This window comes from Elgaria multicarinata, chromosome 5 (assembly GCF_023053635.1).
Source record: "Elgaria multicarinata webbii isolate HBS135686 ecotype San Diego chromosome 5, rElgMul1.1.pri, whole genome shotgun sequence".
NCBI classification, from domain to species: Eukaryota; Metazoa; Chordata; class Lepidosauria; order Squamata; family Anguidae; genus Elgaria; species Elgaria multicarinata.
The window spans coordinates 48429740-48446324 of record NC_086175.1 but is presented as its reverse complement, the minus strand read 5'-3'; the positions used below and the strand labels follow the sequence as shown (position 1 = coordinate 48446324).

Here is a 16585-nt window from a genome sequence, read left to right as displayed (position 1 = left end):
ACAGCAATTCGGGAAAAGGAAATTATTTTTTCTTCTTTAACAGTAAAACCCAATAATGGACCATGGATCACTGCTTATCTCACAGCCAGTCCTATCATGAGGCAGAATTTATCCCTCTGCACAGGCAGATTTGCTAGTCTCTGTGCTAAATCCTTTTGAATGTGAAATGGCAGAGGGAGCATTTTGTTTTTCACCTCAGGCAGCAATATATTTTGGGCTGGCCTTAAATTATCCAAGAGGCCACAATAAGCAGTTGTCAGAATCATACTGATCAAGGCAACCCAAACACATTTAAGGGAGGGGAGCACATCGCTCACCCCTGATATCTGCCCTTTTCGTCATCATCCCTGAAGTATTCAAGTTCATGGGCTGCTACAGCTGTATCAAGCAAGTAGAGATCCCTATTTCTTTTGCTTCCCTCACCATTCCTAGAAAGCAGAGCATATACTGGGAGCCCCATCGTTATTTGAAAACAAGATGTCCCTTAACCTTTCATACGGAAACCAGTACAGAAGGCTCTGTCAACTTCCATGTTTGGGGAGATCCAAGTCTAAGTAACTACAGGGGATCAGGTAAGGCAAGTGTGCAGAAGACTGCCAGATCTTTTGAACTTCAATTACCAAGAATGCTGGGAGTTGAAGTCCAGAACATCTGAAGAACATATTTCTGTCTACCCCTGAGGTAAGGGATAAAGGAACGGAAAGGAACCTCTCGTGCAAGCACTTGAGTCATTGCTGACTTCTACAGGGATGCCTGCTTTCGCTGACGTTTTCTTGGCAGACTTTGTAGCGGGGTGGTTTGCCACTGCCTTCCCCAGTCGTGGTTACCTTTCCCCCAGCTAGCTGGGTACTCATTTTACCAACCTCGGAAGTATGGAAGGCCGAGTCGACCTGAGCTGGCTGCCTGAGAACCAGCTTCCACTGGGATTGAACTCAGGCCATGAGGAGAGTTTCGGCTGCAGTAACTGCCGCTTACCACTCTGCACCATTCCTGCTCACAATAAGGAATGGGAGGAAAAACATTAAAAGTTGGGGCTCGGACATCGCTTTAAGCCAGTAGCTTAATAAACTTTGCAGAGTAGCTTATTTAATAAAATAAGCTACTGTTATCCCACACACAATCAGACAAATAAGCTACTGAGCATAACCTGAGTCATCCCCCCGCCCCCTATCCTGCTGCAGTCTTCCTTCCCAAGCGGTGGCGCTATTTCACCCATAGCAGCAGCCTGTTTTAACCTTCCACAATATCCCAATGAGAGGGGAAAGGTGTGGGGTAACGTACAGGGGCTTAATCCAGCACTTCCACCTTCACCCCAACAAGGGGTTGGTGACTCTAAGCACTGGAAGCTTGCAGGATTGGGATAAAACTTTATAAACAGCCTCCCCTAGTTGAGAGGCACCCAATGCACCATCAAAACCCTGAGCGATTACACACAAAAGAGTGGAAAGCCCCAGGTCCACCAAAAGAGGGGGGACCACAAATAAACCCTTAGAATTTTGCAGGATCGGGACAAAATCTCTTACACAGATGCCTCTCATAGGGAAGCACCCTTAAATCTTACAAATCTTCTCTCCCCACCCACCCCCATTCCTTGTGTTTCACCCACTGGCAGTAGCACGCTTTGAGTGCTCATCCACTACAGCATTTTTTTGCTCATTTTCTAAAGCGATACAGCACTAAAACGCAATTGTGCATTTCCCACCATATATTGCTGGCATAGGTGCCTTAAAGTGTTCTCAATATCGCTGAAGTGTTATAACGCTAAAGTGCAATTGCACGTTTCCCTCCATAGACTGCTGAAATAACCCATCTAAGCTGATTCCATTTCACAGAAAACACCCGTGAACACCAGAGCGGCAGCAATCTGAACAGTTCTTGTTGCTCATCTCTGAAGGAGACCAAAATAACCCATGGTGACCACCGGAGGAGACGATAGCCCACGACAGGTTAAATAACCCCTACCGCAGATCATGGGTTATCAGAGTAAGTTATTTTGGCCATATAAGCCATTGCGGGCTATCGTGTAGTCCAACCCCAATCAAAGAGTCAATCTACTAAACATGAAATTCTCTTTCCTGTATCTACTTTGAAGTCTTGAAAACCCCTCTCTTTAAATCTTGTCAACCTGCAAGTTGCAAGTAAAGAGTTAATCTCAATTTAGCAGTAAGGAAACAAAGGGTTATTCTCTTTAATTGTTTTGGGGAAGAAGCTCAAAGATTTCAATGAAGAAAACTGACTACTAGCATCAAAAGGAAGAATGGTCCCAAAGGAGCCTGCATTTTTCAACACTATAGCTTAAAGGCAAATGTGACATCTGGTCATCACTGTTGTGTTCTCCTGTCATCTGCATTTCATCTTTTTGCACAAATAATCCTAATCATGTTAGGCATTCAGCAAATACTTTAACATTTCGGGGGGGGGGGCTAAGCTCTTGAGCACTGGTGCTGAAATTTTAAAAGGGTTGCATAAGTTTAAGTTGTCTGGCAATTTCCCCAAGAAAGCAACTCAGTGCAAGGCTAACAAAAAACAATGGCTACGTTCCAAGAGTTATAAGCAGAATGCAGTTTGTGAAATGAGGGTTTCTCCCCTAAAGCCCCTTATGTCCTGCAGAAAACACGCTTGAGGATCAGACAATCCGTCAAAATCTGTTTCATGTTACAATGCTTTCAATTAGTTATGTTTAATATTTTCAGTAACATTAGAAGAAAACTACATATTTTACAGCCTACTCTAATATTTACACAAGAGTAAATCCCACTGAGTTCTACCTCAAGCAAGTGTGCATAGCACTGTAACCTTAGTGGTAACTGGAGGGCAGGCAGGAGGAGGGAATTTTCACTGGGACTGTGGCACGAGGGGGGGAGGTTAACTCCCTTCTCATGCTATGCAGTCACAAGGACTGGGTTCGGATGATCATGGCGGCTTCTTCTCTTGCTGCCATGCGCACAACCACTATCTGCATAATTACCTGTGATGTCACACAGGTTGCTGTGTTGTCTGAACCTAGCCCGGTGCGTGACAGGGGTGGCTTCTTACCCACCCTTGTAGTAGGGGTTGTAGTGTGAGTATGAAGGCACCCCTGCCACACACCAGGCCAGCTTCAAACACACAGCAACCAGCGCAACGTCATGGGTACTCATGCAAATAGCAGTCATACATGTAGCACATGCAGGGCAGGGAAAAGAAACCACAGTGGCATCCCAAGTCCACTCCATGGATGTAAATTAAAGGAAGGATGCTGTGTATTTGGTCTACTCTAGTTCCACCTTTACATTACATCCCTTTCCTCAATTCTATATTCTAGACTAGAACTCTAATTTTGTACTTTGTTCAGATGTTGCAATTTACATCATTTTCTTAATTATTTTTTTAGTTTGTGATGTTTTCTCACACCTTGTTTTTAGCGGTTACCCCAATCATACCCAGAAACTGATCTCTGCCCAAGGTACAATGGGAAAAAGGACGTGTGTGTGTGTGTGTGTGTGTGTGTCTGGGACTCAAAAGGACTGGTGTGTGTGTGTGTGTGTGTGTGCAGGGGACTCACATGAGAGAAGCTTAACAACCGGAGGCACTGAGACAGAAATTCACAATAGTTGTCAAGTAGTGGTGGTAGAAAAGTGTAAGTACAAGGGGCCCTCCAGATGTTGGTGGACTGCAATTTCATCATGTTGGCAGCTGCAGTCCAATAACATCTGGAAAGCCACGTGTTCCCCATCCCTGACTTAAGGGAATAGGAGAGGAAAAAGGGCAAGTTTTCCTCATTTGACATCTGGTAAATTGAGATCTCACCAGGTAGAGTTGGGAACATGAATCCTATTTTATCACAGCATCTAATCCTAAAACACAGTGGCTGCAATCAAAAATGGCCATAAAATGCTGAATGTTTTCTTTTTGTTTAAGCAATAAGGAATGTTATTGTGATTGCTGAAATGTTCATATTTAAAAAGCTGTTGCAGGAATGTGGTTTATTTGTACACCATATTTTGAAAGCAGGAAAGCGTTTTTTTAAAAAACTAACAAATAGGATCAAAATACCAGCACAAACAGGTATGTGTGGTTGCAAAGTAATGCTGCTTGGCATATTCACTCCTGTCAATATAGATCCCAATGTAAAAAGAAAATTAACTGGGAACTAGAAAAAGCAAACATCCAAACAGTTATGCTGGTAAACAACAGTCATGGTAAATGCATAACATTTAAGAATATGAGAATAATTCTTACCTCAGCAGGTTTCTTTTGCTCATTTGCTGGTGTTTTTGATTTGCTCCTGTACTTAGAACAAAACGAGAAGGAAGTTGACGGACCTATATAAACAGCAACAAAAAGATGAGAATTAGAAGTTTTATGCAACACAGTATTTCTAGGCCTCCTAAAATTATAGGGAATCAGGTACTGTGGTCTCTGTGGCTGACTCAATCACGATCAACAGATTTTGCCCTGTAGGTGTGACCATAACTGTTCATATCCTGTTAGCAGCAAGAGAACCAATTATGACTCTGTTGTGACAGAACTGCTTTATTCAACTTTTGATTTGTATGTACATTCAAAGGATAAATGGTTGAAGAGAGGCTGAAGTAAACAGATCCAAAAACAATGTTATCTGTGATCAATGGATTGTTGAGTTCCCAAAAGAAACACAATGGTTTGTGAATGACCAATAATAGTCAACTAGCTGGCATGGTGGCTCCAGTGGCACTGTCAGGGTTGAGGAACCCAAGGGAAAATGCCCTCTGGGAGCTCGCACACTCCTGAGAGGCACTCCTCCGCCCCCCTCACCAATTCACTCCCATTCTCCCCCCTCCTGTACAGCGCTCTCATCCATTATGTTCTCCTTGCTTCTCTGCCCAGTGCTTGTTCCTACTAACACCCCCATTACAAGGCAGGTTTAAAAACATAGAAGAGATTGTGCACGCTACAGAGCAAAGCTGCAGTCAAAACCAGAATGTTTATTTCCCCAGTGTTTTTCTGGGCCCACATGGCCATCTAGCAGCCATCTGGGAGAGTGAAGATGCTAGGCATGACTGCAGCTTCCCTTGCAGTGTGCCTGGTTTCTTCTAAAAAAAAGAAAGAAAGCCGTGTGGGGGAGAAGAGAGTGAGTAGAGCATTGGTGGGAGGAAAGGAAGTAGAGTGAGCAAGGAGGGGGTAGGGGAGAATGCATTTGGGGACCCTCCAAGTTTCAGAGTGCAGGACTTCTACTTGGAGGTCTGGCCTTAGCAGCAGCACTGGGTGAGTCCACCCTGAAAAGAAGTTCTGGGATGTGCTCAGTCCTGAGATAACAACCCCCTGGACCTTGATTGTCAAAACAAAGCTTACAATGGTACTTTTCACTGAAGGTTCAGTAAGCAAATGACTCAACAGGAGCAAGAGAAATTTATATCACAGAAGCAAATCGTATTGAAATAAAAGCCTGGCAAAATACTTAAGGGAGACAGGACTTAAGAACAGAATTAAGGCTAAACTGAAGCAACGTAGAGAAGAACCCCAAAATTAAAGGTGCTGCACATCAATCCTCATAATTTTTTTCTTTGCTTGACATACAACTGAACTTTGTTATACCACAACATGAATCATCTTCTGCTATGTGAATGCATTATTCAAAACCACAACCCCCCCACAATTTACCTACAATTGTGAATATCCTTCCCTTTGAAGCTCAACTGGTGTTGACAATATCATTTAAGCACCAGGTTAAAACATATTTGCCTAGGCATTTTTAAATATTATACTGATTTGTTTAGTTTACTTTGCTCATTTTATGCTTTTGATTTTTATTTACAGTGATGGGGTTTTATTATTTTATTGTGCTATATTGTAGCATATTCGGAGTTTTATGAGTATAGTGCCCTGATATGTCAGTGAGGCAAACTGTCATTGCTTTCTCAACCTGCTTTACAAAGCAGGGTTTGTGCCCTTTGTCCCCGCAAGGGGCTACTGCAACGTAAGTGGAAGTAAGCTGTCACCATCACTATTTTCTCAAATATGTTTTTTTTAAAAAATATATCTTAAATCTAAATTGTTTAGTGGAGGGCAGGGACTGTCATCTACTTATCTTTGGAAGTTGCTTTATAGCTAAAGAGCAGGGTCTAAATAACCCACAGTGGGCTGTCGTGTTGTGCGAACAGCCCCAGAGTTTACAACCCAACAACAAACCATGTGTTCTCTTCCTCGGTTGTTGATGGTTAACAATGCATAGTTAAACTGTAGTGCAGGGTTCGCACATAATGACAAGCCACAATTCAATGACAACACATACACAAACCACAGGCCTGGTTTACATGCTCAAAACAGCCCACCATGGGTTGTTTAAGCTATGGTGGGCTGCAACACATGTCAGATGGAATTTGTATATTCAGCACCCAGGTGCAGCTTGTTGTGCCGTGTGAACCTGGGGATCATGGGTTATGTGAGGGTTAAACAAGACCAATGGTTATGCGAGGGCAGTTTAACCCTTGCATTAACCCATAATCTTATGGTTCATATGACATGACAAACTGTGGCCAGGTACTAAATATTCAAAATGGCCACTCACATACTCGGCAGTCCACCATGGCTTAGATAAACCATGGTGGGCTGTTCAAGTGTGCAATCCAGCCCTACCCATAACCTGGGTTGTCATTTCATGTGAACCAGGCCAGTTCAGATCACACACTGTCTGAACATCACAGGTTACAAATGCATGTGCCCACTACAGCCATATGTTTATTATGTGCTTCATTCCACCGATACCTGTATTCATTCACTGTCAGGAGATCCCTTTCAAACCCTTGCCTGATGTTCCCAGCAAGGGGAAGCGTGCTGCTCCCTAACCCTCCCAAACAGAGCCTCACTTTTGCTTTAGCAGTCAGAGAGTAGAGTGAAATGGAAATCAGAGCCCCAACCCCTCTCTTACTTTGACTACATTTCTCTGCTCTCAACTGGGTTTATGGTTGCTAAAGTGAAATGTTGCTGAAAGAGTAACTAGGCAACAGCAAGAGTAGGTGGGGGAGGGGCAAAGAGAGGACTGGATGTGGGCTCTTCAGCCAGGGGTATCTGTACCGCTTGCCAGAACAGATATGTGCTGCAGGCACATGAGAATTTAGGACATACAGTGCCTCATTTAGAAACTTCTCTGTAAACTAGACTCAATGTTTACATGTTCAAAAGCAACTGTAAATAGTACTGAAAAAATAATAGTTGGAGTCTAAAAAGTACTGTGATAAAATCACCTGCTTCTTAGGTTAACTTGGGTCCTTTCTACACCTAAGGATTATCCCAGGAAAATGGAGGGATCGTCCCTGCCTGCTCCCAGGATCCCATGTGTCATTTGCATGCACAGGGATGATCCCGGGACGATCCCTGGAAAAACGGCAGGTGTAGAAATGGCCTTGGTTTATTATATTAATGTAAATATATTTAGCTTTTCAGGTACTCTATATATAAAGTTAAGAAAGGGTAAACAGCATCCAACCCAACAGACAAAATTACATGCCAAAGACCTGCTCAAATAAAAATGCCTTTGCCTGCAGTGGAGGGATAGTAGAGAGGAAACCAACCTAGCCTCCCTTGGCAGGGAGTTCCATAGCCTGGGAGCAGTGTGGCATTCCTACCCCTATGCTAGTGAGAATTCCCTTTCTCTAAGGCCTTTCTCACCCCGTAGCAGGAACCACCTTCTCTCACACACACACTGGATTTTGCTGCCACCATGACCTTTAAGGCTCAGGACCAGCCCTTTACTCAGTCCTCTATCTGTGACTTTTCTTTATAACCTTGTACTGCTCCCTTTTTACCTCCCACTCATATAGCTAAGAGCAGAAGGTGCAGAATTTTATAAACAAAGAAAGTGCTATTAATTACAGTAAATCAGTTGTTGAATAATAAACAAGTTACTCTTAATGGCTCTATCAATATATGTTCTTTTATATACAATACTCAAAAGTCGCTCTCTCAGTCACTACCCAATCACCACAGAAAGTTTCCAAACAGTTTTCAAAGGCGGTCCCATGTAGAAAGTGTTACAGTAGTCCAAACATTATGTAATTAAGGCATTCGTGATCGGGGTCAGATCATATATTTAAGTATATCAAAGTTCTCTTGAATCAGACTTAGGTCGCTTTTCAATTCTAAAAAAAGATTCTTAAGAATATATATTGAACAGCCACTTTCTTCTACCAAATGTTGGTCAGCTTTAAAAAAAAAGCCCCTCTCTGAAAATACCAAATGCCACAATGAGCAAGAGGAAATGAAAAACAAAACGAAAAACTCAAGCTTTTTCTTTAGCCGTAAAAAGTGGTGTAACAGTTTGCCCTCAAACCAGAGAAGGAAACCACATGAGGAGGTGGCAGATCAAAGGAAAACTAGATCACACTACTTACTTTCATTGTCTGAACTGTCACTGCTGCTTAGATGCCTGTGGCGTTTCATCCTGACGCATCCTGGAAAGGAAGGGGAGAGGAAAAATAAATGGTTGGTGAAAATTCTTGCTATGAGGTAAAACACAAACATACATACACAGAGCAATTCCTGCTGCCTGATAGCAGGATACTTACACATACACAGGATTTTTTTAAAGAGAGCTTTCAAACTTTGTCAGATCACGTTACTTAATGGATGAGTTCAGACGACATGACAACCCACCCCGGAGAACAAGCAACACAGTGTGGGTTGTTTGCAGAACAACTCACGGTGATCTCAACAGACAGACTTACCGTGGGTTGTTCTCCTCCTCCTTCCCCTTTGGTCCTCCAGTCGGCTCCAGCACGTATCCCAGGGGACTTTGCGGCAGAACCCATCTTGTCTGCCCATCTTATCCACCTCCTTGCTCCAAACATGACCCTGTTTTTGTTTCCAGACTTTTCCCCACCCCCGGGCTCCAATATTTGCACAAATGGGGCCAGAATGTGTGTGTGTTTCAGCCTGAGGGAATTGCACAAATGTCTTCATTATTTATTTATTTATTTATTTATTGCATTTCCATACTGCCCAATAGCTGAAGCTCTCTGAGCGGTTCACAAAAATTAAGACCATTCAAAGTATAAAACAACAGAATAAAACCATAATATAAATTACAATATAAAAGCAGAACCAGGATAAAATCAGCAGCAGTGCAGAAATACAAATTTAAAACAGCAAAGTAAAAATTAATTTATAGACTGTTAAAATACTTGGAGAATAAAAAGGTCTTCACTAATCGGTTTTTGCTCAGTTTTTCACTGTTGTGCAAGTGCACACTTGCAGCTGTCATATTACCTTATATGTTTCAGCTGTCAAAGGGAAGGAACTGCAGTATGAAACATACAAGGTAATTAACAAGATGGGACAGCATATAGGCAACTTTGACAGCTGTTGACAAGTTGGGAAAAGGGGACCAAATTGCCCCCTTAGTAAAGTGATCCCCAGGGTTTTAAGTGTTGAAGTGACACTTGGAGAAGTGTGGAATGGAAGCAGGCCACGTCCTTTTACGGGAGATCTTTGCTCTCCCTCTGTTCGCAGCTACCATTCTCAGTAACTGAATAGACCCAATGGACCTTTCATAGAATAACTGATCATTCAGAGTGTTCTGAAGAAGCATGAGATTGCTGGATAAAGTGAAATTCCTTATTTGTACCTGCTGCACCTCATGCTCTCATTGGACAAGGGGAAAAAAATCCATCAGCAAGCCAATCCATTCTCTATCTAATCAAAAGTGAAGGTGGATCTAATTAACTAATACTATTTAACATTCAGAAACACAGCAGAAACTTTCCTGCTCTTAAGACAGCATCAAAAGTTTGTAATTTGGAAACCTGGAAAAAGTTTTTTTCTATAAAGCCTGTTCTGTCTGCACAAGGTAGCCGTAGAGATGTAAAATTACCAGAAATTTTGAAGCCATGGGGGGGAAACATTGGGGGGGGGGGGGGGTTCCAGGTTTTTTTTTTGGGGGGGGGGACAAATTTTTTGGGGGAAATTGAAATAATGCTTTTTACAGATTGAAAGTCACTTTGTTACTTTAGGAACATAAACTATAATTATGTCCAAGTTGGTTTGACATGAAATTATTACATTTAGTATAGTAAAAGTACAGTGTATTCAAACAATTATTACAAATTTAATTTACTTTTTAATTTTTTTTTAAAAAAAGGGTAACAAACAGAGTTTCAAACTCCTGAACTGTTATGAACACCTGAACTGTAATGAACCTCTTTGTTTTTGCCAGTTTATGAGCAGGCAAAAAACAATTTAAAAAAACAACAGAAGAAACCACCACCATCAGTAACAAAGAAAATTATTTATGTTTCCGCTAGTTCTCCAGTGTCAAGCAGACATAAAGCACCCATTCCCATAAAAAGAACTGAGAAAAAAAGGGGGGACCAAGCTTCAATTAATATGCACGAAATTTAATTAGACTCATTTTCTGAGCTATAGCTAGCACTATCAGTTTCAGTCTCTGCTTCAATGGCAGTGCCCCCTAGAGGCAGAAATGCATCTCGCTCTTGCATTTGAGAGTTGTAGTCTCAGTTTGCAACCTAGGACTTGCTTATCATTGGTGCACAGAAATTGTAATAATCTGATACTGTACATAGTTTTTAGAAATCATTTGGAGAAGTAAATATCTGAACACCTTGTCTTAAACACTGTATTCATCATGCTAAAATAAAACATCCCATAAACCTTTTTTCTTATTTTTTTCAGGAAAAAAACAAAAAAGGCTTCTGGGAAAAACAGGGGACAACAATGACATTTCCCCCCGAATATTTCCGGGCCTTCACATATCTAGGCAGGAGTCTTACAAAGCACATTTGTTTTTAAATAACTTCTTTCTTAGAAATAAGGTGGTATAGTAGAGACTGTTATTGCTAAGAACGTCCCAACGGAGAAGAAGTAAGGCCAATTATTCCAGAGAAGACATTGGGGCATTAGAAACAAAAACACAACACAAAATATGAACATGATAAAATGTCTGGAGTCAGCAATGCAACATACAGCTACTCATTAAATAAAATCTAGATCTAAAACTATGCCACTGCTTGGGAAGCCTGGTACATACAACAAGGAAGAACCCTTCCAGCGTTGACCTATATTCAAGAGGGCACAGAATGCCTGCAGATGTACTGATGCTGGTAGTAGACTACCACATACCGTGAAGGGATTCTAAATATAGACTCAGCAACCAGCAGCCTAAAATAGCAGCAGCAGAATTAATACCACCAAGCAAGCCAATTGCATTTCTTTTTAAATATTTATTATACTTCTGCTCTTACACGAGGAACCTAGTAATCTCCAATCCAAGGGAAAGATTAGGTCCACGTACACTGCAGCATCAGGTACTCACTCTCTGACTATTCACAGATTCCTTCAAAATAATATTTCTTTAAAATTTGAATAACCATACTAAGCGTAAGAAGCAGATCACACCTATTATATGGCTGAAAGGACATTCACAGTACTGAAATATTTTCAGCAGCATGATTCATAATATAATTCCTACTGTTAAAAATGTAATGAATCAGACCTGATATTTACAAAATTGTTTTCCACACAGTCACTGCAAGAGGTTTAATATATTGCATTAATGGATCATTAGCACCATATCCAATATTATTTTTAGCCATTCTTCAACATTTCTCTGCATTTCAAATGTTAACCTATTAAAGTGTGTGTGGGGGAGAGAGGAGAGTACCAAACTAAAGACCTCAGAACACAGATTCAGATCCAAATCTGGAATATTTATTTATTTATTACATTTTTATAATGCCCAATAGCCGAAGCTCTCTTTCACAGCATATCTAATAAATTCCCCACACATCACATAGCTCCATTATAAAGAGGGTGCGTTAAAGTTTAAATCAAGGTGTACCATCCATTCAAAGACGCTTCTGAAAAATACCTTACAAATACCTTAAAACTTTGCGATTCATGTAGAACATCCCTAATCCTCAGGAAGCACAGTAATATTTAGATGAAGCTGAGTGCTGAGCAGATAGAAAATGAAAACAGACAAGCTGCTCTAAACCATGGTTTGCCTATTGTACATCTGGAATATGTAAACTGTGGTGTGGGTTGTTAATTAGTCTAGTCCAAACCATGGTTTTGCCTTATGTCTGAATCCAGCCACTTTTGTACAAGGGATGTGATGTTCAAAATGAAATAAAATAGTTGCATCTGCTCACCCTCTCAATACTGATGGCTACAATCTTCCTCTACAGACATGATTAAGTCATTGCAATAGGTCTTCTCAAGTCCATATCAGCTTGATGACTGAAATGCTCAACAGACCTCAACACTAATCATGAACACACATCTTGGTGCTAAATGACGACAGCATCAGACAGAAGAAAGATTCCTCCTCTGGCAAGATCATCCCTGCAGTAAAAATCCTTCGCCACAATTTACATGGCTGATGTCTGTTTTTACACAGGCAGACTTTAGAAAAATACCCAAGGAAATGGGCAGATTCCCAAGAACAGACATTATGGGAGACCCAACTTTGAACAATGAGCAGCAGTTTTCCATCTAGGACCATGAAGCTGTATCTTGTACCACAAACACAAGCCAGTTTAACTGCCATAACTTCCTCCAAGGAATCTTGGGAATTATAGTTTTATGAGAGAGATAAGAATTCCATTAAAGATTCCTAGCCACCTTCTAGAACTTACAATTCAAGGGGAGAGCCATAGCAAACCAATTACAACTGAAGTGCAGATAATATCTAATTTACCCTGCACCTGACTATTGGTTTAAAGTGAAAGTGAGCAAGACTTCAAGTCTTTCAAGTTTCACTATAAGTTACAGCAGACATTTCAGTAGCTGATGTGCCATCTGGTGCAAATGAGATACTCGCAATTGTTACAATGACACAGCAACACAGCATGCTAAGCTGACAGGATTTCTGCTGGAAATAGGCATTACTTTTATTTAAGACATTTAACAACCTTCATCTCTACCTATAAGGCTGAAAGTACGTGCGGGTTTGTATTTCCAGAAATGTTTACCCACTTCTAGATGAGCTACAAATTTGAAATTTGGAACGCTGATAGATCTTCCTGTACAATGTACCCGCAAAATCTCAAAACTTGAATTTTTGCAGTTTAACTATTTTTTTTAATTTTTAAAAAACAAATCCTTCACTGATGCCTACAACTCCCAGAAAGTGTTGAGTGCCTCTCAGAGGACGGGGCCATCTGTGGAATGCCAAAGGCATGCCGGGAAGTGTAGACATTTCAGAGATCTCAGGGGATCGTCCGCAGCCATGGGGAAATGGCTACACATCCCAGCATGCCTTGTCAGGAACTGCCTGCATCCCCTGAGAGCCACTTCCCTCCACTCCTTAGCAGTGCTACTCATTGGCGAAGAGCAGCATCAACGATGAGCAGAGGGAAGCGGATTAACATTATTCGGACTGAGCAACATCATGAATATCTGCTACTAATATATATCCCAAGGTGCTTTATAACACAAATGAAGAACAAATGCAAATACAGAAACAGCTAAACACTTAAACACAACAGAAACTACCAGTTTGTAAAGCATACATAAAATAGTTAAAGCAGTTGGGAAAACAAAAATGTTCTTTTCAAAACTTTTTACTGCCTCAAAGAAAACATAGTAACTGCTGGATAGTGTATTTTGGGGGAAGGGCAAGGGAATTCCTTAACTGCGGTGCCACAACCAAAGAATTTTAGAAGTTAGTTCTACCCAAATACACATAGAGTGTACTGCAACATGGCTGGAATTACAGCTGAATGTGAGCTATGTCAACTGCTTAAGGTGTGCCAAGCCTCTTACAGCTTTCCTTCTTCATAGAAGCATAGCCAGAGTTCTCAAGGAACCTCAAGAAGGCCTCAGACTAAGGAAACCATGACTCTTTATCCCTAGACCTTTGCAGGCCTGTCACCTTATAGCACAGGACTAAAGCAAGCCTCTTTAATTCCTTATCTGTCTCAGTTTATATCTACCTCACAATCTGATCTCATCAATGCTATTTCACTTTCTGTTCTGACGCGTGTGTCCCATCCTCCAAGATTTTGCATTATACCTCATCCTGTGAGATTTTACCCTTCAAAATAGACTGTTGTGGATACATTGTCCTCTGGACATGACGAGCCACTTGATGTAGCATCCCTACTGCCCACTAAGAGAGCTAATCAGCCAGCCCTTACCTGCAGAGACACCATCCAAGCAAGGATGGTGTTTCCCTAGGGTATCTTTGCCACAAACAGAAACCCTGCCCATGCTGCCACACTTCACATTCCAAAACAGAAGCTGGTATTTGAAGCTGCAACCTGCGGGCCCACTCTTAAATTACACAGGAGTGAGGTAGAAGCTCAAGTGAGTTATGGTGCTACTCCCTTTGCAACGCAACATGTGGTGGTCTTACCAGAAGCCCCAATACTGAAGGTAAGATACACAAATACTCCTTTCCAAATTACAGCAGAAGTGAGAGATCAGCAATTGCTTGGTCACCTGGAAAAAGTAGTGAAGATTTATGCTATGAAAGAACATGACGTGCCAATAAGATCTAAAATGATGCACCTTTATTGGCAAAAGGCACAGTTTAAACAAAACGAGATGCTCACGAGGTAGTAAGTGGCAGGACAGGGTTCCTTATACAAAGAGGTTAAAGAAGTGCTGCAGTTAACGTAAAACATCAAATTAAACAAAAGCATCTGTGTTATAATTTTTCCTAGCTATTGATCAGGCAAATGCTGTGTTGGGAAACTGTTCTGGTGCCTTCTATAGCTTAATATTTTATATGTGACAACACATGCTATTTTGTGCACAGATATGTGCTTTGTGTCAGTTGAAGTAGTCACAGAGAAGATGCAGGAAAGAAAGGGTATTCCCTCCCACATAGGGGATTTTTCAGAAGTAAAAATCCCCTCATTTTTATATTTTAAGAACATTTAATTAAACAAAACGAACTTTGCAGCTGTTTTTTTTTTTAAAAAAAAAGCAGTTACATTTCTTTTATTTGACAGATGGCTCTATAAAAACATGCACATTTAGCAGTTATTCCTTATTGTTCCACGTGCCTCTTGGTCTGGGAATTTTTAATGCCCTAAACTGTGTGGGATTGTTATGAACTATATGACTTAAAAGTTCATAATGCCTTTGAGGTTCGTCAGAGAATATATTTCCATTCTTCCAGCATTTGATAATTGGCATAGTACTCCCCAATGCTTTATTACACATTTAATAGTTAAAGGCCCAACTCCTCTCCATTTCAACACTAATTCTGGAATTCAGAATGTAACCATTGTGCAGTGCTTTGTATTAAAATAGCCATTTTAAAGAGTGTGCTAGAGAAATCAAGGGAAATTACATCTTTACTTGTGAAAGAAAAAAATGCATCTGTCTCCAGAGTCTGATGCCACTTCAGACATCTTAATTCTGCACCAAGGAACATCTTTGTAGCTTTACAAAAGAAGTTTTTCTTCATTTAGGGCGCAACTATAATAGGAAGCCCCCGAACTCAGAGGCTTCCAATCATCCAATGCAGGGCAGGAAGAGCGGCAGAAGTGATCTTCACCTCCCTGTCCTCCTGCCCTGCATTTTTCGCTAGATGAGATTTTTTGCACATCTAGTGACTGCATTTCACAAGGGCAGGGGAAGGAGGCTGGAACGGACTTAGGATAGTTCGTATTCTGGCCTCTGTAGTCTCCTTTCCAACCCCGCACATTGGAGTGCCCCCTTTCCCTCCTCCGAGGTTGAATTTTTGACTCTGGAGGCCAGCCAGCGCAGTTGCTTCTACACCGCCTCTGATTGAATAGGAGCATCAGACCTCCAAATCCCCCTTCCGAAGTTGGAGTGCTGTCTCTGACCTCGGTGGGGGAAATCCCCACTATCCTACAGCCCTTCAAACAAAGTCTACAAGTCAAAGGATTGGTTCCTTAATTTCTAGTACATTATAAGCGCACGGCCAGTTAGAAACTCAGGTAATCCTCCTAGCACAGCCTTTCTCAACCTGGGGCGCTCCAGATGTGTTGGACTACAACTCCCAGAATGCCCCAGCTGGCTGGGGCATTCTGGGAGATGCAGTCCAACACATCTGGAGTGCCCCAGGTTGAGAACCACTGTCCTAGCATATTGATTATCATCAGTTCCAGTCCCTTTCCATCGTACAACTGGGTTAAAGAAGCACACACAGTGAAAACAGAAACAAATTGGTGAAAGCTTGGAAAGTGTATCATAGAATCATAGAATAGTAGAGTTGGAAGGGGCCTATAAGGCCATCGAGTCCAACCCCCTGCTCAATGTAGGAATCCACCCCAAAGTCCTATCCCTATAAGGGACAGGATGTAAAAATAGCCTGGTAACTAAAAATCAAACAAACCTCAGTTGCATTTTTTAGAAATATAGTTTTAAATATGGATATTATTAAAGGCTTTGACTTATTTTTTTAAGCTGCCATATTCCTCATTTATGATGTAACAATTTGGCTAAACAAAAACTTATTGCGTATCAGTCAAGCTACACATATCAGCAATATCTATTTAGTAATACTTTTTGATCTTTGAATAATTTATAAACTTAGGAAGACATACTGGTTTAGCATGAGTTATAAAGATCTAGGAATGCTTGCATTACTCACTTCATTTGTTATAAATGGTTTAAACCTGTCCATTTAACA

General features: G+C 41.2%; 1 protein-coding gene across 2 annotated transcripts in view; it reads right to left on the bottom strand.

Moving 5' to 3' along the window:
• The window catches only part of JADE3 (jade family PHD finger 3), a 42266-nt gene that overhangs the window by 14323 nt on the left and 11358 nt on the right, over positions 1-16585 (bottom strand). The window contains exons 2-3 of one of the 2 annotated variants that reach the window (XM_063126318.1): positions 8352-8411; positions 4222-4304 (exon numbers count right to left, since the gene is read on the bottom strand). In XM_063126318.1, the coding sequence (XP_062982388.1) occupies positions 4222-4304; positions 8352-8400 (132 nt within the window). In that variant the 5' untranslated portion in view covers positions 8401-8411. Of the gene's footprint in view, positions 1-489; positions 558-4221; positions 4305-8351; positions 8412-16585 lie in introns of those variants that run through there. The other variant, XM_063126319.1, reaches the window with a different exon arrangement.